The 23,536-nt window shown below is 40.4% G+C and overlaps 1 protein-coding gene across 4 annotated transcripts; it reads right to left on the bottom strand.

Moving 5' to 3' along the window:
* Window positions 1-3,489: 3,489 nt before the first annotated feature.
* On the bottom strand, window positions 3,490-6,583 carry FGFBP1 (fibroblast growth factor binding protein 1). 4 transcript variants are annotated; one of them, XM_057374459.1, is made up of 3 exons: window positions 6,447-6,509; window positions 5,820-5,950; window positions 3,490-5,134 (listed from the first exon to the last, which is right to left on the bottom strand). In XM_057374459.1, the coding sequence occupies exon 3, from the start codon at window positions 5,107-5,109 to the stop codon at window positions 4,393-4,395; it is 717 nt and encodes a 238-aa protein (XP_057230442.1). In that variant the 5' UTR covers window positions 5,110-5,134; window positions 5,820-5,950; window positions 6,447-6,509; the 3' UTR covers window positions 3,490-4,392. The 4 variants fall into 4 exon arrangements, with proteins under 4 accessions (XP_057230442.1, XP_057230444.1, XP_057230443.1 ...); XM_057374461.1 differs by having other exon boundaries at window positions 3,490-5,130; XM_057374460.1 differs by lacking the exon at window positions 5,820-5,950 and having other exon boundaries at window positions 3,490-5,130; window positions 6,447-6,498.
* Between the last annotated feature and the right edge of the window lie 16,953 nt (window positions 6,584-23,536).

The raw sequence follows: 23,536 nt of genomic DNA, 5'->3' as shown, positions 1-23,536 counted from the left end.
ATTTCCCTCTGAGCCCTCCAGGTGTTCAGTGTCTGATAACTCCATCCTCATTTGGCATCTTGCACTCCATCTTCCCTCTCTGGCTCTTTGAAGAGAGGTGGTGACTGTAGCCAGGGTTCAGAGTCCCCCTGCTTGGTCAAGGAGGGAGCAGAAAGAAGTTCCAGGATGTTAGAGCACAGAAATTCCCTAGGATTTGCAGCATGTGTGGTGATAGCAAGCAGAGGACACACATGCTCTCGTCAGGAGCATCATCCCAGTGATGARATTGCAAAGAACCCCTGCAGACTGGAACTTTAGCTAAATTTCCCATCCTTGAAGCTGGATTTTTCCTTTTGATCAGTTCCTGGTGTGGTATCACATTTGGAACAGCCCGGGGAACAAACTATGTAATATATTGAACTGGAATGCAAACCCAGCTAAGGTACGAGCGAGGTGCAGCAGCAACCAACAAGTGTTGAGCTGCTTTGCTCAGGGCAGCATCAGAAAAAAACCAAGGCAAAAGTGGCAAAGGGAGTGGAATTTATTATCTAGGTTCAGCTCTGTCTACACAGAGCGAGCAGRGCAGTGTGAAATGTGTCTTGTCTGAACACTGTCTCTGCTATGGTTGGCCAGATCCAGGTGAGCTGATATCAGGTGGCAGATACCCATTGGCCCCCTCGGGGGAGCAGGAGGGTGGGGAACTCCTGGAAGCAGAAAGGTTGAGTCACTCGGTTCTATTCTCCTTCAAGCAGTCAAGCAACCTGTGAGATTAGATATGTAATCTGTCCTGTTTCCAAAGTGGTAAATGAATAAAGGAGGTTGCAAAAGGAACGGAAAYGCATTCAAATGAAATTATGTATGAAAAAGGGAGTAAAATACACTGCAGTAAATAGTAATGAATAAAACTTTGAAGGAGCTGAAATTTTACAGATTTTTAGGCAGTGCTGCACTGCCAGAGCTATTTGCTGGGCATTAACAATGTCTTCCCATTTCCTAATGCATACAAAGAAACATGAAATTTTTCCAGAAAAAAACATCGTATGTTAGGAGATAATATATGGTGATATATTCCATCTTGCAAGGGAAGAGAAACTTCATCTCTGAAGCTAAAATGAGTTTCCTGTCTTCAAATGCCTTATCTTCCTTCCCAAGTAAATATTCAAATTATAATACCCAAGGTTGTCTGGAAACAAACTATAGAAAGTAAGCTAATTTTTCACAAAGATTTTCCCAATAATTTTAGAATACCTAGAAATTAGCTGAGTAACTTCAGCAATAAAYCCATTCAGTTCTTGTGCAGAATGGTGTTATCATGAGGTGTGGGAGAAGGGAACCACTGGAATTCCAGACCTCTGGTTGCTGAACCAGCCACTGATTTTTTTTTCCCATGATTGTCAAGGTCACCCAGCCATCCTGTACTTTGTTTCCCCAGGTGTAAAATGGGGCTGATTTTTCCATAGCTCATGTTAACACTAATAAACTGAGATTGTTATGATTTCAATACGGTAGGACAGAGGACTTGGACCCCACAGTCAGAATTTAAACCCTTTCATTGCTTCCTTCATTGTGGTCCTGCCTGCCCTGATAGAAAAGGTGTTAGAAAAGTTACAGCAATCAAGTTCTTCAAACATGAAGTTCTGACCCAATGACAACGAGTGCCCCTGGGACAAGGAGTCAGRAAATGGAGCTCAGCTGTGAACTTTTCCATAATGAGCAGAGGTCCTAAGATGAACAATACCAGGAAAGATTTTTTTTAATGTTAAATTGCTCGACTCCAGAATCACCCAAGTTATACTGACTTCAGTGTCTCTATAAATGCCCCAAAGAAAGGCTCATGTGTGATTGCTGTCAAGTGATTGCTTTGTGGATGTTGGCTGAAACACCAGCATTGGTGAGTGCAATGACATCTTGGATCCTCTTAACCACAGAGTTGTGATTAGTACAATTAGAGAAAAGGCTGTAATGAAATTTGACTCCAAGTATGTTTGCTTCAGACCCTGCTATTCTGAAATTCACCCTTCTGAAGAGCAGTAAAACTACACACCCGTGGAAGTAAAGAATTCCACACTTTGGCTGAGACAGTTTTGAGATTTTCACTCTCACATTCACCCACCTTGCGAGGAAAAAGACTGCACAGGGATCCCTTTTTTCTGCTTATGCTCCACACTGTCCTTGCACCAGTGCTTGCATTGCAGGTGAAATGCACCATGAACTGCCAAGGACGAGCATGTTTTCCTCCTGAAAAGAGCAAAACRTGAAGATAAAAGGCAACCCTGATTGGAAACAAGAAGATGAGGCAGAAGAAATCTAGTGCATCCCTGGAGAGGAACGTGCAACTGCAGCACGTGGGTCCRGGAGCTGACAGTCCTGCACACAGAGATGTAACTCACAGCTCTGGAATCCCGGCTGGAATTTGCTCTGGGATTTGTCACCAGCCTGCTGTGCCTGGCTGGCTGGCAGCCACAGGAGAGCAGTGCCTTCTGGAAACTCAGAGAAGCAATCGTGCTCCAGGCACAAAGAACTCACCATGGTGCTCCCAAGGGTAACAGCAGCTAAGGGCAGGTAGGATTGGACATTTTCCAAAATATCTGGAGCAAGTGAACCTCTTAAGGCAGGCCTGCCCAGTGCTCTGGGTATGACCTGGAACTAATAGAGGTGTCTGTACACCAGAGTGAACATTAGTAATTAATTACTGCAGTGCATGATGGCTTGGGCCAAATAAATCTCCTAATACTTCCTGTGCATTTTTGACTTTCTTATTTCAGTTATCTCCTAATGTGAGGGGGTGTAAGCTGASACAGAAAGTGTCTAGCAGCTGCAGCTTACCTGGCCTCTCTGTATTTATGTATTGACCTTCATAATAAGGAGCTGGTGGCTGTTTTYCCACCCTGCTTGGCACAAAAACACCTATGTCTCCCAGCCTCCACAGGTATTGGTATTGATGCCCCTTTTTAYTGGAATTTTGCTTTGCTGTGGGCACCAGTCCAACCAAATTTATGCTGCACAGTCTGGTAACAGCCAATGTTTCCACAGCGCATGCAGAGACTGGGACTTCAGTAAGARGAACCTGCTTCTTTCTTGCCATTTGTACTTGGTAAAATGCATCTGAATCCATCTCAAACACAGTTTGCCTGACTAATAACAGCATCCCAGKTTCAACTCATAACTACCCATCTTGAAAATATTCTTGCAATGACGGATTTACAGAAGGAAATGGATTACATTTTCTCAACAAACTGAAACACTAATTCAATTTCCCAGAAATGGTCAGGGAAATTGCTTTTCATGAAATTTCAAGTTTTTTCAAGTGGACCACAAGCAGAGTTCCATACTTCTGTGCTCAGATCTGCAACAAAGTTTAAGTTGCATTTTACATTTCTTCTAGCTGAAGTTTCAAAAATTAGCAAAGATTAGTTGTCATTATATGGGTCTACATTTTGTAAAATCTTTGTTCTTGGAGTTTTGRGTGGAGTTTTTTGTTGCAGGTTTTTGTTTGGCTGTTTTTTAAAATACAGATGAAGTTTAATGAACAGAAAAATATTAATGTAGTCCATGCAGAAAGATAAAAAAACATGGAATTACAAAATACAGTACAGGAGGTGTTGAATATGTACTCTTTAGCTGTTGAATGAGGGATCCAGTCCTGGGCCCATGTACAAACTTGTATAACTCATTCTAACCCTGTATCTCTGTTTACCTGCCAGAAATCAGTACAAAGTGCTTCACTGTAGGAGAAAAGAGGRAACAGATGTTTTCAAAGTGTTCTGACATCCTCTGGTGAGATTAAAAAAACTAAAGATTTGCACACTTACTGAAAAAACAGAAAATCTCATTGCCCTTCATTACTATAATGATGAAAATCTAATGATAATGTGGCACCCTRTCAAAAGCTGAAGTCTGCAAAGCTGCAAAAGTATTTCTAAAATTGCTTTATTAACAACACTTTACCTCATTACTGTGAAAGATCACTCTTTGACAAAGACTTAGTACTTACAGAGAAATCTAATAGAACACAGAGAGAGAGAGAGGGAATATTTTTAATGTATTTTGAAGTTTATTTTCCTCAATAATTTTTATGTCAAAAGCATGGTACATAACCAGGAAGTGCATGGCACTGAGTTCAYCACTTTGGCTAGCACAGCTCAAAGAGGGCCAAGGACACACTGATACACTTCTGCACAGGGTAYGTAACATCCACTGGTAACACATCCCTTGGGTAGCAATCTGTGGGCACTCAGCAYCTATAGCATCTTCAACTGTGTTAAGTGCAGTCTGTTGTGTATATACAAAATCAGAAAAATATAYTCCTTCTTGCTTATATACACTATATAACATGAGAATAAAATCTGGAATGGTTTGCAGCAACTTAGATAAGACCAGATTTTCATGATTCAGAGCCTTAGAAACACCTCCTCAGCATCGCTTGTCTTGGACCATMGTGATAAAAAACTTGCAGAAAGAAAGCAAGCCTTCAGGACAGTATTCCTCAGCCACCTTCTTCTGGTCAATGTAATCTACATCTTCCACACAGTCTGGAGGGCTGGGCTCTAGCCTGTTTTCAGTCACAGAGGCATCTGCTGGAGTCTGAGCAGCCTCTTTGGGGTGATGCACTGTGTCCTCTTTGGCAGGACCCTCTGCTGTTAGGAGGCTTGAGTGAGTCAACTTGAGGTGAGCACTTCGTGAGCCTTTCCTACACAGTTTAGATTTTAGTACACTTTTGGGGTCTTGACAGATCTGCTTCTGYTTCTTTAGGGATCTGGAGATTTGTTTCCAGTAGGATTTCTGGTTTGCTGCATACTGTGCACAGCTAGAGGGGTCTCCAGAGAATTCACACCAGAACTCACTGGCACCGTGCTTGCACCGCACATGCACGGTAACAGCATTCGTGTCCGTCACTGACCAGGTGCACTCAGCATTTTCTTTGGTTTCAAACTTGCCTTTAGGAGATGATTTTCCTCCTTTTGACTTCTGCCCTTTTTCATTTCCTTGGTCAGATTCTTTCTGGTTTTTCCCACCATGTTCTATGCCTTGTCTCCCCTTTTTTCTTTCCTTCTGTCTTTCACAGTTGGCTAGTAGCATCTGGGAGACAAGCATCAACACACAAAGGAGTCCAAAGCTTTTGATCCTCATGGTCTCTGCTCTGCTTGTTATCTGCCTTCAAAATAAAGAAATAAACAAACAAAAAGATAAAAACATTTTCACTTAATTCTGGATTACATTTGACAGTTGAAGTTTTTCCGACATGGCATGGCACTGTTCTTTGATATCTACTGAAGTGATGTTATCAGCAAAATGATCTGTCCTTTCTGTAAATAATACCTGGTTTCTAGAACCATTATGAATTAGCTTTGTAAGTGTCTAGAACCATTATGAATTATCTTTGAAAGCTTACTTTCAGTCACTCAGCTATCTGTGCAACGGGGGACAGAAGAATCACTGCCAGGACATGCTGCTGCCCATTGACTRAGGTACCTTAATTAAAATCTCTATTGCAGTTGGAGAAGGAATTTGAACCTGGGATTTGTCAATCTCAGATGTGTATCTTAAGTTATAACAATAAATCAGTTGTTCCCACAATCTCTTGTTTTGCAAAATGGTTCATAAGCATTTTTTACTCCAACCTCCGGCTRTTCTTCAAAAATATGCCAGACAGAAAGGAAACCATTTGATGCAAGTTGAGAAAAACTATTTCATAGGCATCCTGAAAATCACTGTAATTCAATGGTTATGCCAGTATTTCAAATTTGCTCTGAAACAAAGTTATGGTAAGCTCTCCAGACATCAAAAAGTAACTATTGATGCATTCTTTTCCACCTCAATGGCTAAACAAACAAAATTACCTTTTTGCTTTTGTAGAAAACCTGCGGTGTACTGGGCTGTGTTTAAAGCCAATGAATTCCAGGGATAAATCTGCAACTTCAGTTTTCAAATGTAGCTAGTTAGCAAATTATTATCAATCTGATCTCTGCATCTGCAAAGAGCACAATCATTTCTGTAGGTGTTTGTCTTTATAAAGCTTTCAGGATCAGAGCAGGGTTTAAATCTGGCATTTTGATGATTACATCGCTGAACGTATTTTTTTTTTTTTAATGTTTCCATCATAGTCATTTCTGCAGACAAGTTTTTGGGTTAGAAAAGAGAAATTCATGTGCGGCCATGTTAGTAAGGAATCCATCTGAACATTCAGTTATCTGCAAACATCTTTAGTAACATAAATTTAGAATTATGCAGAATACTTAGGCAGTGGCATACGTGAGCAGGCCCCACTTAGTTCTTGCTCGACTTGCTTCATGCCTTATACTACACACAAATTTTCACTCCATAAACCCCTCTTTAGGGAATCTCATATGGGATTTACAGTTCTGCTGCAAACACAGCAAACAATAACATTAAAATGAATAAAGATTTGGCAGCAACCTTCTGCTGCAAGTGGAACAGTGCAAAAGTAAGATAACTGAGAGACATACCTTGCACGGATCTCGGAGATACCCAAACACAACTCCCGATGCAATTCCCCTCTTTTGGAAGCGTTGGAGCTCGTTGGAAAAGCAGCGCGGTATTTATAAAGGCGGGGACACACCTTCGGGTCTCCATTAAGACTGTTACAACACAATAGGATACTTCAGTGCCATGTTCACTTACCTCTGACACACCTCCTTGGAAAAGTGCCAGTTCTCATTCTTAAGCACAAAAAAAAGCACCGGGCTGTGGGGGTGACAAGGTGTGCTTGCGTAATTTAGGTGTGACTTTAGCCAAGTCCCTCCCTCCTCACGAACAAGGAGAACATCTTTATCAGATCACGAGATTCTCTAAAATGTCTTTTACCAGCTATTGAGGGATGCATCCTGCAACACCCTCCACAAGTTGTGCTATCACTGTGTGTAGCAGAATTTGGTAATGATAATGAAAACAATTCCATAAAGCATTTCAAAGTTATTCTCTGAACTTTTTGTGTCACAAAAATGTTATTGAAGAACTTCAAAAATCCAAAATAAGTAGCTATTTGAGTAGCAAGAGATACCAGCCCAGAGGGCGGCCAATAAGTTGTTGAGAGGGCAGGAGCACCTCTCCTGTGAGGGCTGAGGCTGCCCAGTTCAGCCTGCAGAAGTGAGATTTTGCAGCAGCCTTTCAGTGCCTAAAGCGGGGCTGCAAGAGAGCCAGAGAGGGACTTTGCACAAGGCATGGAATGATAGGACAGGAGGTGATGGTTTTAAACTGAAAGAGGTTAGGATATAAGGAAGCATTTTTTTTTTTTTTTTTTTAAGATACAGGATAGGTTGCCCTGAGAGCTTGTGGACTTCCCATCCCTGGAGATGCTCAAGGTCAGGCTGGATGGGGCTCTGAGCAAAGTGGTCTAGCGGAAGGTTCCCTGCCCATGGCAGAGGGATGGAGCTAGATGGTATTTAAGGTCCCTTCCCATCCAAAACATCCTTGGATTCTCTGATTCTGGGACTGGATTTAGGGCAGCATTCACTATGGTGAGATAGTCATGASCAGGAAACTCAGAAACAAATTCAAACTCCTCTGTCACTGCAGAATTAGTGACAGAGAGCTCTAAGGCTCAGCTGCACAGCAATGATCTATGCCAGCTCTGGTTGTGTAAAGAAATGGGTTTCTTCATGAGTGCTCATTATGGGACCAGATTGAAAGAAAAATCATTAGAAAAGTATAGAGACACACTCAGAGCTGGGGATGGGAATCCCTCTTGGTGGCTTGGTTGCTTCAGGTGGTTTTACTGAAAAGATGTAAGACTTTTGTTGTTTATGCTTGGGAAACACCAGAATAAAAGAGGGATACAAGAAGAGAGAAAAGCAGAAACTGGTGTAAGATACAAGCAGGCATTCCTCTTTGGCTCTTTCCCATCTGATAGCAATGGAGTGATACAAAGGGACAGAGTAAAGGCAAGACATTGTCTGGACGGGTTGGCAATGAGGAGACTGTTGAATTTCTGTAAAAAAACTGAAACAAAAAAAAAGAAAAAAAAAAAAAAAAAAAAAAGGAAGAAGTGCGGTTCTGCAACATGTGCAGGAAAGAAATGTCGGGAATGAGATGCATTTACTTGAAATCCAAAGGGTCTGGTCTGTGTATCAGGACTATCTCCTAATCTAGGTATGCATTTTGACCGAGTTCAGCCATCAGATCTGCCTTGTGCACTTTTGATTAGCATGAATATTTATTAAACTTTTTGCAACAGTCCACTAAATATGAAAGATTTGTAGTTAACACTGTCAAGGGATAATGAATTAGAGGCAAGGATGACTCAGGGATCAGAAAATACATAATAATGTGTCAGGTTGGAAGGGAATCAGAGAAGGACAATGTAAGAGGTAAGTAAGGGACACAATATCATGCTCAGGAATAAACTAACACCACTGAGTGGGCACAGTACTGTCTGAAGTATTTAGTATTYAGCAGGGATTCTCAAAACAGTGCAGCTGTGTTAGTGTGGCTCTGTGCTTTAGCTAATGAGCCTCTCATCAGGACTAATTAATCTGGGGATWTAAAACCAAAAGGTTGTGCTAACCTCAAATTCTGGTACTAATTTAGGTATGGTTTTATCATGTCAGATTGCTTGGTTAAACATACTAYAAATTGATTTTTGTTTGACAGATGAAGGTATAGGTTCAGCCATAGGAGYTTTGAGCAAACTGCCTTTTGGCAAGGAACTGCCAAAGTCAAAAATCTCCCCAAACCACCAAGAAATGCCTTCCTACTGCAGCTGAACAATGTCTCCAGATAGGTAAGAGGGGAAGGTTACATGTGTGTAAGGAACCATGGGAAATGTGACCAAGCACAAGGTTTACAGGAAGGAGCTTTGTGTTCCTGTCCCAGCTCTGTCAGACTTTCTCAGAGATATTCACTAGGAGATACCAGAAGGTTTTCACCTGGAAAGGGAATTTTCTTGTAGATGATGTTGGAATGTTGGTGTTTACAAAATGCCATTTACTGGTGAAACCAACCACAAGATATTGAAAATATTTATATTATTCATTCATATTAATATGAAGAATATAATTAATGTTAATAATATTAATTCATCGGTTCTGAAATTGCCTATTGTGATGGCTTTGACAAGCAAAATACATTTCAATGTCAACCTCAGTTCAGCTGCCCCACTGTGAATAGGATGTGTCAGCCCAGCCCTACTACTTCATAAAAAATGGGGAGGACAGGCAGAGAAAAGGCAGCACAAGTAAAGATCTGCTTTCTGCTGCTTTGGAACTCCCTCCCCCAGGTTGTGGCAAGCTGGACATGTCAGCTCTTCCTGTCTTTAATGTGCAGAAACTTCTGTAGAGAATTCTGCAGTGAAGCGTTTGTTGACATGGGCGCTATCATCTTTGAGATAATCTGTCTCGAGCCAGCTGGAGCTCTCGCCTGACCTGCTCAGATGATTTAAAAATCTCAGTAAACCAAGGTTTACAGACTATTTTCTTTCTGTCGTGCACATTTTAAAATACACCTCAGTGCCCCTTGCTGAGCTGAAATGCTGTTTGCTTGCAAACTGCAGGTACGGTTTTGCCAGAGAACAAACAGTGCAGACAATTCATCAAAAGACAATTTGATCCATGCAACAAACAGCAAACCTGAACAGCTAATTTGGCAAGGTAAAATTTATGGAGAGCTGTTTAATTATTAAAATAAAAAGGCATAGAAAAAAATTGGCAACAATATCGAATAAATGTAATCATTGAGAATTACAAACATGAATACCTAAATCCCAGTGTAAATTTTGTGTGGAAAATCTCAGTCCAGATATACTCCAGTAACTTTTGACTGAAACTTCAGACAGATAATTAGTATCTTTAGTTTTTCTTCAGAACAAACGTAGTTAAATCGAGCCAATGTCTTTTTGCTGTTTAAGCTGAGAGGAAGAGGTTTTATCCTTATTTCTAGCTATGATTCATCGGTGTGGAAGAAGCATAGTATGTTCTCAGTTAGTTCTTATTGCTGCTTAAATATTACCCACAAAAAATATGTATTACCCACAAAAAATATTACCCAAAAATATGTATTTTTTTGTACAGAAAATTATTATAATTTATATTATTAGTTGCATTGGTGCATTATTTGCAAGCTGCAGTTTCTGGTGGTGTCATCCCTGTGACATCATGAGGCTCCTGTTCACTCAGCTTTTTCCTCACAGAAGGAAAACTAAATTTTACATGCAAACAGTAAAACTTTAATTTATGGATAGCTGACTGAACTTCCTTTACCTCCTACAAAAGTGGCTCCATAGAATATCAGCTGTTTATCAGTCATAGGTGTGGATAACAGGATGCTGTTCTCTGTGCAAATGCTCAGGCAGAGTGAATTAAAACAGACTCAGCATCAGTGATGTGAAAGCTCCCGACACTTCAGATTGGGGTCCATGAGTACTGTCCTGCAGCATTCAAGCAATATTTGGTGTACACACATTATTCATATGGCATTCTCACTATAATTGAAACAAAGCAGCCTGGGTTTGTGCAGTCCACTAAGGAAACACAACCAGGCTGTGGGTGTTCCCCATCCCCTGGGAACATCTGTTGACACACAGGGGCTGTCCTGGCACAGCATCCCCATCCCGAGGTGAACAAGTTTCAGGCGAGGAACTCTTGCCTTGATTTCCCTTTTGATTGTGAGTCGAGGATTTACAAAAGACAGAAAGTCAACAGCCCTGAGTGTTCCAGCCCTTTTACACAGCAACAAAACAGCTGTCACACACACAGTGACACCATTGCCAGCTCTTCTCTGTCCCACTGCCTGGGCCCAGCTCTTCAGAAGAATATTCCACAGCCTACTGGCATTTCTCTGGAAGAGGCTGGTTAATTTAAAATGTGGTGATGGTTTTAGTGCTCTGAGATTTGCTAATTAATTATTCTACAAGGAGGCAAAATTATTTGAAAGAAGTCAAAACAAACTCATCAAAAACTTAACAATTTTCAGATACTTCTGACCTGGGGTTAAATTCATATTAGTTAAACAAACATAAAAAATTCTCTCTCATAACACTTTCCAATTATTTCACAAGGTGGCTAAAACTGACAACTGAACTTGGCAGAACAGTATCCAAATGAAAACTAATATCGTGAAACCCAAATAAAAAGAAACAAACACTAGTTAAAGAAATGTCAGCTGTGTAACTTAATCACAGTACAACAGAAACCATATGACTGCTTTATATTTTAAGCTAATAAAAGAAGAGCATTTTACAGGATTAAATAATGAGGTTATTTTATAGGAAACTCCAGTTCATGCAGAGGTTCACTTTTGCATTTAAGACGTAAATTGCTGAAACATTAGTAAATTGAACACTGCTGCTTCATAGAGTGGTTGTCTCTCAGTGAWATAGCTTGATCATTTTATCCATCATTTGCAGGTCCAGTATTACTGTTTACCTTCCTCCTCTATGAAGTCAGTAAGTTTTTACTTGCAATGTTTCTTTATTTAGTTGCTGCATTATGCTGGCAACATTTTGGTTAAAAAATCCTAGAATTCATCACTACCCAGGTGCAGTTTCTGCTCAGCAGAGGTTCAGCCCCCTTGGCTCCCAGCTCGGGTGTGGCATCAGCAGTTGTTCATCTGTTTCTGAGCTGCCACTGAGCACTCTCATGTGCAGCTGGAACAGGCAGGGTTTGCTTTCAGACCTGCAAAGCGTTGCTTTATCTCTGTTGGCAGAAACAGCAGTGTTTTCACAAAAAATATAAACGGTTTTATGTAACTCAAGCAGATCCAAGCCTGTGATGGAGCATGACCATTAGGAATGTTTCTGAAATAATGAGGAAATCCCTCTTGATTAATGAGATATTACAGAGCAAAAACCCATGTAATATACAGAAGACTGAAAATTTTGATGCTAAATRGAGTTTACAGAGCGTTTCACCTTGGCAGGAGGAGGCCTTCTGAATTCAAACAAGAGAAATTCGAGATGTCTCCTCTCCCTTAATTTTATTGTGAAAGTATGTCAGACCAACCTTATAGAAAGTTTGCCYAGACCTTGAAACAATTCAAAGAAGTATAAATATTTGCCATTAAATAAACATGATTACCCTCATCAGTTAAATGCTGATGTCATGATAAAAATGATTGTTACTATACAAGACACAAGAGTTGCTGGTAAACATGTCCAAATCTAAGCAGACCTTAAGATTTTGATTGCTTCTGATAATGCTACAGGGTCACCGAATAAGAGATGGTATTTCATAGATAAATAAAAAAAAAAACAACCCACAATTGTTTTTCCTTCTGTAGTATTTATCTTTCACAGAATACAGGGGATATGTTTTATATAAAAAGAAAAAAAAATCTCAGCATAAAAATAAAATAAAGGGATACTAGACTGAAATCCATTTCATAGTGATTTTTCCAATATCAGGAAGATTTTGTCCTCAAAATCTGAATTTGTGTATTTTCATTTACAGTTGGCTCTAATATAAGTTAATCACTTCTCTACCTTAAGCAAAGCTAAAGATGCTTAAAGAAAGAGCCATTTCAAAGCCCTTTGTTTTTATTTGAGCAGGCTGACCGCTAGATTTATTAGCATAGATTCAGGATATTCAGGACATRCTCAAGTTGGTTTGGCAGCCAGGGAAAGCAGATATTACTGACTGATGTCTTAGTCTGTAAGACTTTGATCAATGCAAGAGACTGTCTGTCTGACCAGAAGAGCTTCAGAAACATAATCAAAGGATGGATCTTCTACAGGGAGACAAAATAAGTAAAATAACAAAAAGATGGATGTGGAATGTTAGACAGACATCCTTTCCTAGCTGCTGACCACTGCTTTGAGGTTGTGTCTGGACTTCTGTAAACCACATATGGTTTGAATCTTTTACTTTCAGAAATCACAGCAACTTGGATTTCCTTTCTAGTTTTTCTCTAATGCAGTCTTGGTCAGAATACAAGGACTTTCAAAAATCTGGTTTTGATACCAGTGATAACACAAGTCTTTGTCTACTCTCATGACCCTTTCTATAAAGCTTAAGTATGTAAATAAATTAACCTATATAACCTGTACATATAATATGATATGATATGATATGATATGATATGATATGATATGATATGATATGATATGATATGATATGATATGACATAATAATGTTATATTATGTTATGTTTTATGTTATATTAATAATTTTATTGCATTATATAATAATTATGTATTTCATTATAATAATTATATTATATTATAATTGAAAATTTTCTTTATTTCTGTCATAGTCATTAATATTAGTGATTTTATTTGTATATCTGTTGGAAAGAGCAGTGTATATTCTACATGGAGAGAGAAGAATGGACGGACCCACCTTGGCCAAGAATCCACACTGCATAAACTGTCATGAGCCTTATCAGATAATTTTGGGATGTTTAGCACTGGTTCCAAGCACAGCAAGATGTAACTTCACTTCCTGGAATAAACACTCATTTCATGCACACTTTTTAAGTGCAGTGGGCAAATGGAAATGGGAACCAAGAAATTGCTCCAGGAAAAGGAAACCAGGAAAGAAGAATGGAAAACCAGGGACTTTATGGTGTAGGAGCCTGCTGGGTCTGGCTGGGATGGATTTAGYTTTTTAGAGCAGCCCATATGGTGCTGTGGTTAAATTTGTGRCTGGAACAGTGCTGATAACACAGCCATGTTTTATCTGTCACTGAACAGCACAAAGGCCTTCTCTGTTTCTCGCTGCACCTCCTGTCCAGCAGGAGGATGGGGGTRTGCCAGAGATGGGGAASGARCACAGCCAGGACAGGTGACCCCAGCTGACCACAAGGATATTCCATACTCTACACCATTGCACACAGCAATAAAACTGGGGGTGGTCCTCCTAGAGTAACCCCAGCYTGGAGACTTTCTGGGCACCAGCCTGCTTGGATGAGGTGTAAAGTAAATGTCTTCACATCACTCGATGTTGTTTCTCTTTTCTCTTCACTTATTGAGATGTATTTGTCTCTACCCACATTCTTTCTTCTCCATTTCTCTCCCAATTCTCTCCTCCATCCCACTGGAGAGGAGTGAGTGGCTGGTGGGAGGTTTCACTGATGCCTGGGATCACCCAGCACAGAGCCTTCAATACTGCAAATAACTAACAGGAATTTTTATTTCAGTGGATTCCAGATAAAAAAGAACCAACAGAGTTCACCCCCAGAATGTTTCTGTCACTAACAATACTGATGTCCAAGCCACACTGACCCCACCTTGGCTCCTGAACCACAGCAGTTATCCCAGAAAAGACAACAAGAAGGTGCAGTCACAGCTGAGACAACTATTTTTATAAGTTTGATTATTGCTTCTTCTTTTGAAGAATCTATTTCATCTGCATAGAAACAGCGGCCTTGGGCAAACACCAGTTATGCCTCCCCAGGGCACATCAGCCCCAAAGTGTGACCTATCCACTGAGAGGATYAGCCATAAAGTCTATCCTCCATGATCCTTGGGTTATCCTTGAAGCACAGGATGGGCTGAAATGTTCAGAGCTCACACCTGGAAGGGGCTGTGGAAGCTCCTGCTGAAAGTTCGCCAAGGCAGAAGAGCGATGATAAATGTCTGCATTTCACAGCTGCTGTGAGGGCTGGCAGSTCTCAGCATTTCCACATCTGACACAACCCTCTGAAGGCACAGGGAAAGGACAAAGGAAATGGACAAATTTTATTTGAAGTCTTATTTGCCATTTCCATTTTCCTGATCTCAGCATATTCAGGTGTAATAGTGAACAGAAGGCACTAACAAAGTATTTCCTGATACTTCTTTCCAAGTTCTCAAACTTTTTATGGTTTATAAAARCTGGAAGGATGCACATACCCCAGCWTTTATGATAGATTTGGGGGTTGCTCAGTTAACCTAGAGAAGATATGAGGTCTCTGAAGTGTTTTTTTCTTGGATYATTTCTAACTCTACAGCTCCTCCATGTGGAGATCATCAACAGAAAAGAAATTAATAATCCTAAACATTAGGTATCATTACGCTTCTTTTAAAATGGGTTTGCAGARACTGTTCTAAATATTTAATACATTTTTTGGAAGTATTCATTCCTGCTCAGCTAGAAATCTTCTGAAAATGGGTGAAAAGTAGTGCATCAGGATGTCACTGCTGAAGGTACAGCATTACAATTTCAGTTCTGGTKCAAATTACTGCTTTCCCCTCTGATGTCACATGAGTTGCACCAAGTAACCTTTTACTCATTTTTAATTCTCTTTGTTCCTCTGTACCTCTATCACAGGCATCTCACATTTGTAGTCTACTTCATGCCATCAGGAAATTCAAGGATGTTTCTCTTCTATGAGGGTTAAGATGACGTAAATCATTATTAGCAAACCTGCTGCTCAGGAAGAGGGCTGAAATCTTTAGTATCTACTAAAAAACAGCTTTCCCATAACCACTTCCCACATTGCCTGTCCACAGCCYTCAGAAACTGAGTCCTAAATTATTTAATGCAATATTTAATTAGCAGATAGTGAATATTATCAGTGTGTTATCGATGACACAGTTCAAAGGACTTCAGGTTCTGCAGAGGGATCTGCACAGGCTGGCTCAAGTGCTGGGTCCTGCCCTGAGTCACGACAGCCCCAGGCAGTGCCACAGGCTGGGACAGAGTGGCTGGGAAGCTGCCTGGTAAAAAAGGACCTGAGGGTGCTGTTTGACAGTGACTGAACACAAGCCAGCTGTGCCCAGGTGGCCAAGAGGCCAATGGCACCTGGACTGTATCAGAAATAGTGCCCAGCAGGACCAGGGCAGTGATTGTCCCCCTGTACTCAGCACAGTGAGGCCACACCTCAAATCTGTGTTCAGTTCTGGGCCCCACTGCAAGAAAGACATTGAGGGGTTAAAGCCTGTACAGAATGGAGCTGGGGAAGGGTCTGGAGCACAGGCTCCATGAGGGAGCTGGGGGTGTTTAGTTTGGAGAAAAGGAGGCTCAGGAGAGACCTGACCACTCTACAACTCCCTGGCTGTAGCCAGGTGGGGGTGGCCTCTGCCTCCAGGTAACACGAGACAGCACAGGAGGTCGTAGCTGCAAGTTCTGCCAGAGGTTTAGACTGGATATTAGGAAAAATTTCTTTACTGAAAGGTTGGTGAGGTATTGGTACACACAGCCCAGAGAAGTGGTGGAATAGTCATCCAAGTGTTTAAAAGTCATGTGGATGTGGCATTTGGGGATATGGTTTAGTGGTTAATACAGTGGTGCTTGGTGAGGATTTGACCAAGATCTGGACATAAATGGATTTATAAATAGCCAATTCCTTTTGACAACAATATTTTACAGTATAGTTGGGCTCTAAGTACCCTTAGATCTGCCTCTTTTTGGCATCACTGAAAGCCCAAAWCTGCTCTGAACTAGGACAAGCTGCTGACTGAAGTGTTCCCTATAAATAAGGTCTGCACCAGAAAAGGGCACAATGGCTGACCCACTGCTGTGCTGGGGGCTGAGATCCGGTGCACCAGGATCAAGAATAAAAATGATAACTTTTGGACAGCTTCTGAAAGAACTAAAAGAGATTTTTGAAGGTCAACAAAAGTCATGAAATGATCTCACAATATAATTTCAAACCATAATTTATTTAAGCATCACATAAAATAGAATAATTACAGAGGGCAAAAGCCATCCATTTCATTGCTGTCTTCTTGCCATACAGACRCTTGTAAATTTTAGTTTGGGAAATAATCAATGAAACCTTGACATTATCAAGGGCCCTTTTATATTAACCCATCAATATGTTCTCTGCTGATCCAGCTGTCCTGGACCAGCTGCTTAGTATTTGCACTAAGCTTTTTTTTAAATACAAAACCACAGATTATGTTTTAAATATAATTTTTTTTCCTCTCCTTATCAGATTTTTCTCCATTCTGTGAATCATTGTATTTAAGGTAATGAACAGAAAGAAGTGAAGWGTAATGGTTTTAATKAAGTATAAATATAACTAAACCAGARAAACACTGCTGCATTCAGATGGGAAATTTACATTTAACCAAGTGCTGGCACACATGGTCAGGTCTGTGTTCACTGGGCACACCCTATATATTAATGGCACACTATATGTATTAATCTGCACATTGCAGCATGACAGATATGTTTGGGAGAACAGATATGCAGGCAGATACAAGCAGCAAGACCTGAGAGGGATGGTTTGCAGGGCAGAATTGTGTCTGTGCACATCACACCCTGGTGACAGAAACAAACAGTGGGACAGGCTGGCTCTGCCTGGGAGCCCTCACTGCRGTTCCARGCACAAAGCTGGGGCAGTCAGTGAYAGACTCTGTTCCCATGTGCATRTTCATCTARCAGAATCACAAAAATGTGTGTTAAATTTTTGTTTCTGCTTAAATACACATGTAGAACTGTTTAGCATCCTAGATTCTGTCGACACATCTGCTGTCAGAGGGTCCCTTACGTCTCTCTTTTCTAACCTTTTAAAGACGGATAATGATATGTCTTTGTCACACAGATGCTAGAAACCACATTTATGTTTCTTTCTTTTCTTTAGACAAGCTGAAATGCAYGAATGTATAAATGTACAAATAGAAGAGAATGTGGAAATAAAATGTAGTACAAATTTAAACAATATCTACAACTGAGAAACTCGTAGCTGAAAACAGTATTCTATTGCATTCATTTTTCCTTTTCAGGTCTCTGAGCTGTCAAGTGATGCATTCACAMAAAGCTGTTGTAGAAAGCCCACTAGCAATTAAAATATTATAYGTCTCTTTATATGGCAAGAATTAGTGGTTTTAATAAATGTTATATAGTGCAGGAGAAACACAGAAATGAAAAATCAATTACCTGAGGAGGTTCTTTTCAGGTGAATTTCTTCCTGTGTCTCGGATATTTACAATGTGCCATTCTTCTCACAGATGCTAAAGTCAGTCAATTTTCTACCCTGCTTTCTAGTCCAAGACAGCTGACTTTTTTTTTCTTTGCTCATGTAAATTATGCTGTAGCTGCAAGGCAGTCATATACCACTCTTAGCTATTTGAGTTAAACTAAAATGTAGATGTTTGAAAAGGGCCCAGATATGCCCAGAAGGACAATTTGTATGGTGGTAAAGATTAAAAGTAACATTTTGTTTAGGATCCTGTGTTTTTTCAAAGTCAGAAACATGACACAATCCTCCACAAAAAAAAAAAAAAAAAAAAAAAAAAAAAAAAAAAGAAAAAAAAAAAAAAAAAAAAAAAAAAGATAAAAAGGAAGGAAGAAAAAAATATGTTTGTTCCTTCAAATCACTGTGATTGTTTCTATTCGGCTTCAAATGAAGTATGTTCCTGCCAAAGAACACTGCTGCTGCTGAGGTGAAATATGTAGAGTTCTATAAAAAGTTTTATAGCTCCCTGAGACAAATGGTGTTTCTGATTTCCTTCAGCTGCTGGCTTACCCTGAGCTGAGATGTCCCGATSCCATGTGATCAGTATGAAGCAAAACCAAAAGCATTGAATTGATTCCARCTGGGAAAAAGATTTCAGGCCCAAGAAGGCAGGGGAGACCCACGGCAGCAGGTGATGCTCTGTGTTGCTGTTGTTTCATGCCTCCTACATCTCCTTGTCTGGTGTGCTGTGAAAAATCCCTCCTGCAYCCTGGAGCAGCTCACCTTCCTGGCAGACACCGTGTGGGTTTGTACAGATGGACTTTAACACCAGGTCTTGGAGCATCTCTCTGATGAGAGAGGTGGTAGGGATGGGTCATTTCCTTTCAGGAAAGGAAATGAAATCTTGAAATCAGAGAACAAAGTGTAACAAACACTCTGGAAAGGAGACATGATAATATGTCCATGTGATTGGAAAATAAAAGAAAATTTGGAAACTGAGTGAATGCAACAGAATGGATCGGGACAAAATGAAGTGCARTGAAAAGGACTGAAACTTGCCAAAATTATACTCATTGAATTCCTGAAATCAGGGAATGAAGTGAAATGAAGAGATGACATGAAGTGCAGGGAAATGGACCAAACCTTGCTGAACTGATGCTCATTGAAATAGCAAGGTTTCATTTCCTTTCCTGAAAGCTGTATTTGGACAGGTGTGGAAACCCTGCTCCATGATCCTATGCTGTCACTGGCCCACACAGACCAAGTCTCCCACATTATTCCGAGGGCATCTGATAACTTTTCCCAGCTGCAAACACTCATTTGGGGATCACTGTGGTAAATTTCTGGAGCACAAAAGACAGGGGCTCATCTCAGCACCTCAGTGAGAGCACCCATGTATTCTGCATGTGCCTTGGAGCAGGTGACAGGGGAGGAAGGGGGCAGAACTCCTGCCCTCCTGCTGGGCTGCTTGGYAGAGAAAATGGAGAGCTCAGAGCCTGAATTTTGCTCACTGTTTCCTTCACTGGAAAGCTTCTAACCCTCTTCAGTTCCCAGGCACATTCTTCACTTTATTACAGCTGCATTTATTGGAGGGTCCTCATGCTACACCAACAAGACAAATAAAGGAGCAACCAATGTCACCACTGGCACATTAATTTTTAGAGGCCACAGAGTGATGATGTCCGTAGTGACAGAGCAGTGCAGGGTTTTTCACATCTGCAACCAGCAGAATCTGAAAGGACACCTCTGTTTCTGCTCCTGACTACAATCATTGTGAGTCCCGAGGAACAGGAGCTCCATGGGAGGACTCCTGCGGGAGCAGAGGGTTATGCAAACACTTTTATAACCTGCTGAGGAGGCGGCAGGGAGGGCAACTCCAGCTTCCGCTCCAAATCTGACACCGCTGAATTTATTCTCCCTCTGTACATCCTGCAGCACCGCCACTCTGGAAATCCAGACCCACCTCCTGCTTATCRTCCAAGCAGTTTAATTTATATTCAAGGTGAGAAAGTGAACAACATATCCATGAGATAATACCAATGTCTCGACATCTACTGGCTGCACCTCCTCCTCTCTGAGCTCTTATTCCTGTTCTTGTGCATGTATCACATTATTTTATCACTGTAAAATGATCTGTTAAGTCTGATTAGAAAAATTCCCATTTTTAAATGGAAAGGCAGAGAACTCAAAAAAAAAAAAAAGAAGTCTCCTGTTCTGCATATGACTCCTCTTCCAAGAAGAAAGCAGAGACTGGGAAAAGCAACAGCAAGAAAAACAAAAAACAAACAAACAAAAAAAACCCAAAAGAAAATAAAAAAGAAATTGACAACCATAAAGCTTCTACAGAAGCAGGAATGGCAATGGGCAGCATTGGGAAATTTTAGTTTTTCTTTAGTCCTTTTATTTTTGAGGGAGACCTCTGCCCCTAAAATCCATGCCATATTAACTGTGACAGCTACTAAAAAATCAAGAATGCAAAAAAAGTAAGGCTGTGGGCAATGCACGAATGACCAGAGAACACACCTAAACAATTCTCTCAGAAAACACCAGAGTGCACTACTGCATAGCTGAGATGATTTACAGGCAGACTGAGCAATAGTGTGGAGGTGTGAATTTGGGCTTCTTTGGCAGAAATAACCTACACACTGCAAACAGCAATTTTCTTAGTGTTGGCTATTTAATTTTAAGTCAAGCAGTTGTGATGTTCGGCGTTCCTTAACACTTGACTTTCTTAGTGATTTTCTCTGCTGTCAAAATCAGGCTAAATTATATACCAAAAGTCAGAGGCACTGAACATGAAATTACCCCAGATAATGCATCTGATTTAAYCATCAGATCTGCCATCAGAAAGTACTCAAGAAAATGATCCCTCTTGATCAGTTTGTCAGAATGGCTGATCCAAGAGCATTCTTTGCACTTTAAGGAAATACAGATGCTAGGTTAGATGTTCATGACTGAATAATGAGAACTTTTACATTTCCTTCTGTGTTCCCATTGTAAACCATAGAATCATTCAAGACAGAAAACACCTTAGCAGGTTTGTAGTACAGCCTCCTCCTTAAAGCAGAGTCACAGTCAATTCTGACTATGTTGCTTTAAACTTTGTCCAGTTGGTCTTGAAAAGCTCTACAGATGGAGATTCCAGAGCTGCTCTGGGAACCCACTGCTGTGTTTATCCTTCTTGATGGGAATGCTTTCCCTTTCAGTTCATCAGAGCCTCACTTCTATCCCTTTGTGACCAGGATGCCTTTTTCTTCTATCACACAAGTCAGTGAAGAACCTGGCTCTGTATTCTCTACAGCTTTCTCATATGGATTGAGGGTCTGTTATGAGGTTCCCTCCCCACGTCTTCTCCAGGCTGAACAAAACCCTTTCCCTCGACCTTTTCTCACAGGGGCTGCTCCAGTCCTGACCATCTCCATAGCTCTCCTTTAGACTTGCTCCAGTCATTCCTGGATTTTAACTATGCATGTTAAGTACATCCTTTCATATGCAAGCTCTCCAAATGCTTAATTTTGTTTTTCTTGGAGGCTTCCCTTACCAAAGTWGCAAACACTTACGATGCTTCTAAGGAAACCTGAACATGAGGATTCTGAGGCAGGTGGACACCTCGCACTGCGTTGCATCAGCAGCAGAAGTAGCAGACCTGGGCATCAATGGTCTCCCTGCCTGTGGGAATCCAAACAAGCTTTTTTGCCTGCTGTTCCTCTGTCAGGAAAATAAAAACAAATTCCACATCCGGATTGGATGGATTGAACGGATTTCCTGAGGTACTTACCTATACAGGGACCATTTTAATTTACCTAAAATKAATGAAATAGCAGGTTTCATTCTTTCTTGAGAATCCAGAGATTGTGCTAAACTCACCACAAACACTTCTCAATTCATCCTCTCATTAATGAATAGCACTTTCATACTCAGAAGGAAACGGAAGTATGACGACGGTATTTTTGTGGTGCTAAACACAATTAAATGGTAATGCAACCGATGCAGTCACAGTGCTGTTACACTGAAGTGGGGTATTACAGTTAACATCCAAATTTTAAACATTTTGAAAGCAAGATCACTGTATTTAAGTGACTGGCTGAGGGTGCATAGCATTGCCTAATGAAATGCAGTACACACCATGTAGCACTTTGGTCCCAAAATCTTCACCTCTTTCTAAAGTATGGTGCCAACTATGATCCTGTGTATGTTACAAAGTATTTAATGAAAGATGGGCCTTTGGTGCAAGAATTTGATTTCTGCTTTCAACAGTGAAATTTCAGGYGGCCATTTCAGACAGCACAGTACAGGGAGCCCTTTGCAGCAGAGCTCTGCTCTACTGAAATGAGACACAAGCTCCCTGGGAAGCAGCATGTTGGTGTGGGTGACATTTGTCCTCTGCTGAGCAGAATTAGTGATGGCTAGGAATTTTAGACTGTATCAAGAGATCTACGAAGTGTCAGTTCTGCTGCCTCCTGAGCTCACTGCATACACACAGAAGAAGGCATAAAGAGGAAAATGTTCTTTTGCCAAACTGATGAAACCTCTTTTCTCCCACTAGCAATATGGTGGGCAACAGATTCTCCCAGACTTCTCCCAATGCAAGTCATCATCTCATTTTGAGGTCATTACCGCTTTAGTGGATAGTGCTGCAAAATATTCACTCTGCAGAGTGGATTTTGCATCATRTGGAAAGGAGTTTTAAAATATTTTAAAGCACACTTCAAGAAAACCCACAACCTACCCTTAACATTGTAGTTCCCTAATATCACTTTGATGCATTGTTCATGTTTGCAAATTGGACAATTATATTCCTTTCTATGACARAATTAGGTGAGTAGGTGTAATACTAAACTTTTTACTCAGAGCACAGGAGCCCGGCAATGGTAATTGAGATCACAAATGAAAATTAACCCATTGGGTTAAYGGCAGAGAAAAATACAGCTTACACATTTTATCAGCATTTAAACTGTATTTCTGCCTTGCACATACAACCTTCTGCACCGATCCCATGCTCAAGATTTGCTGTTCTTTTCCATATATTTCAGGAGGTTTGGAGAAAGAAAATTATTTCACGTTTTTTGGTACAAGGCACAAAGTTTAATGATTGGACAGTCATGATCTGGAATTGTGTGGTGAGAATCACAAATCTCTGAGTAAAGCTGGAGAAATACTTCAGTGAACAATGCCTTGCAGAAACTTTGCAATGGCAAAYACAGAGCACTATTAAATTGTACAGAATGAAATCTTTCCAGTTACATCCCTGCCGTGAAGCTCACTTGGGAACAAAAGGGACCACTGTTAAATAGTAATCTAAATATAATTGTGTTGTCATCTGACAATAGGCCATTAGGTCTTGTTTTGTGTTTTGAGGAGATTTAGGCAAGTGTCCAAGTTGCCAAGTGAGTTACTTTTCAAAGGATCAACTGAAACCAAACATCAATATTACTACTAACAGGTCCTGATAACACTGAACTCTGCAGATGCATCACTCATCAGTCCTTTTGATCAGCTATGCTCAGAAATGTATTCTTATATTACTCTCTTATTTATACTTTTTTTTTTTTTCTGCTGGCTGAAACTCATTAGTGTAATATAAACCTTGCTGCATTGAAAATATTAATATTCATGAAAAMTTGTTCAGAGAGGGAAAGCAATGACTCAGAGCAGTAACTTCTTACACTTTCTACGAACAAGCTCTTAAGAAACAAGTGTCAAATATTGTGACTTTATACAAATAGCACCAGTTTAAATTTCAAGAAAGCACACAAAGTACATTTTCAAAAATCMTATTTTT

This window comes from Malurus melanocephalus, unplaced genomic scaffold, assembly GCF_030028575.1.
Source record: "Malurus melanocephalus ecotype Western Australia unplaced genomic scaffold, MMel_1.1 scaffold_225, whole genome shotgun sequence".
Classification (NCBI taxonomy): Eukaryota; Metazoa; Chordata; class Aves; order Passeriformes; family Maluridae; genus Malurus; species Malurus melanocephalus.
The sequence above is the reverse complement of the archived record's forward strand: the minus strand, read 5'-3'. Positions and strand labels throughout refer to the sequence as shown.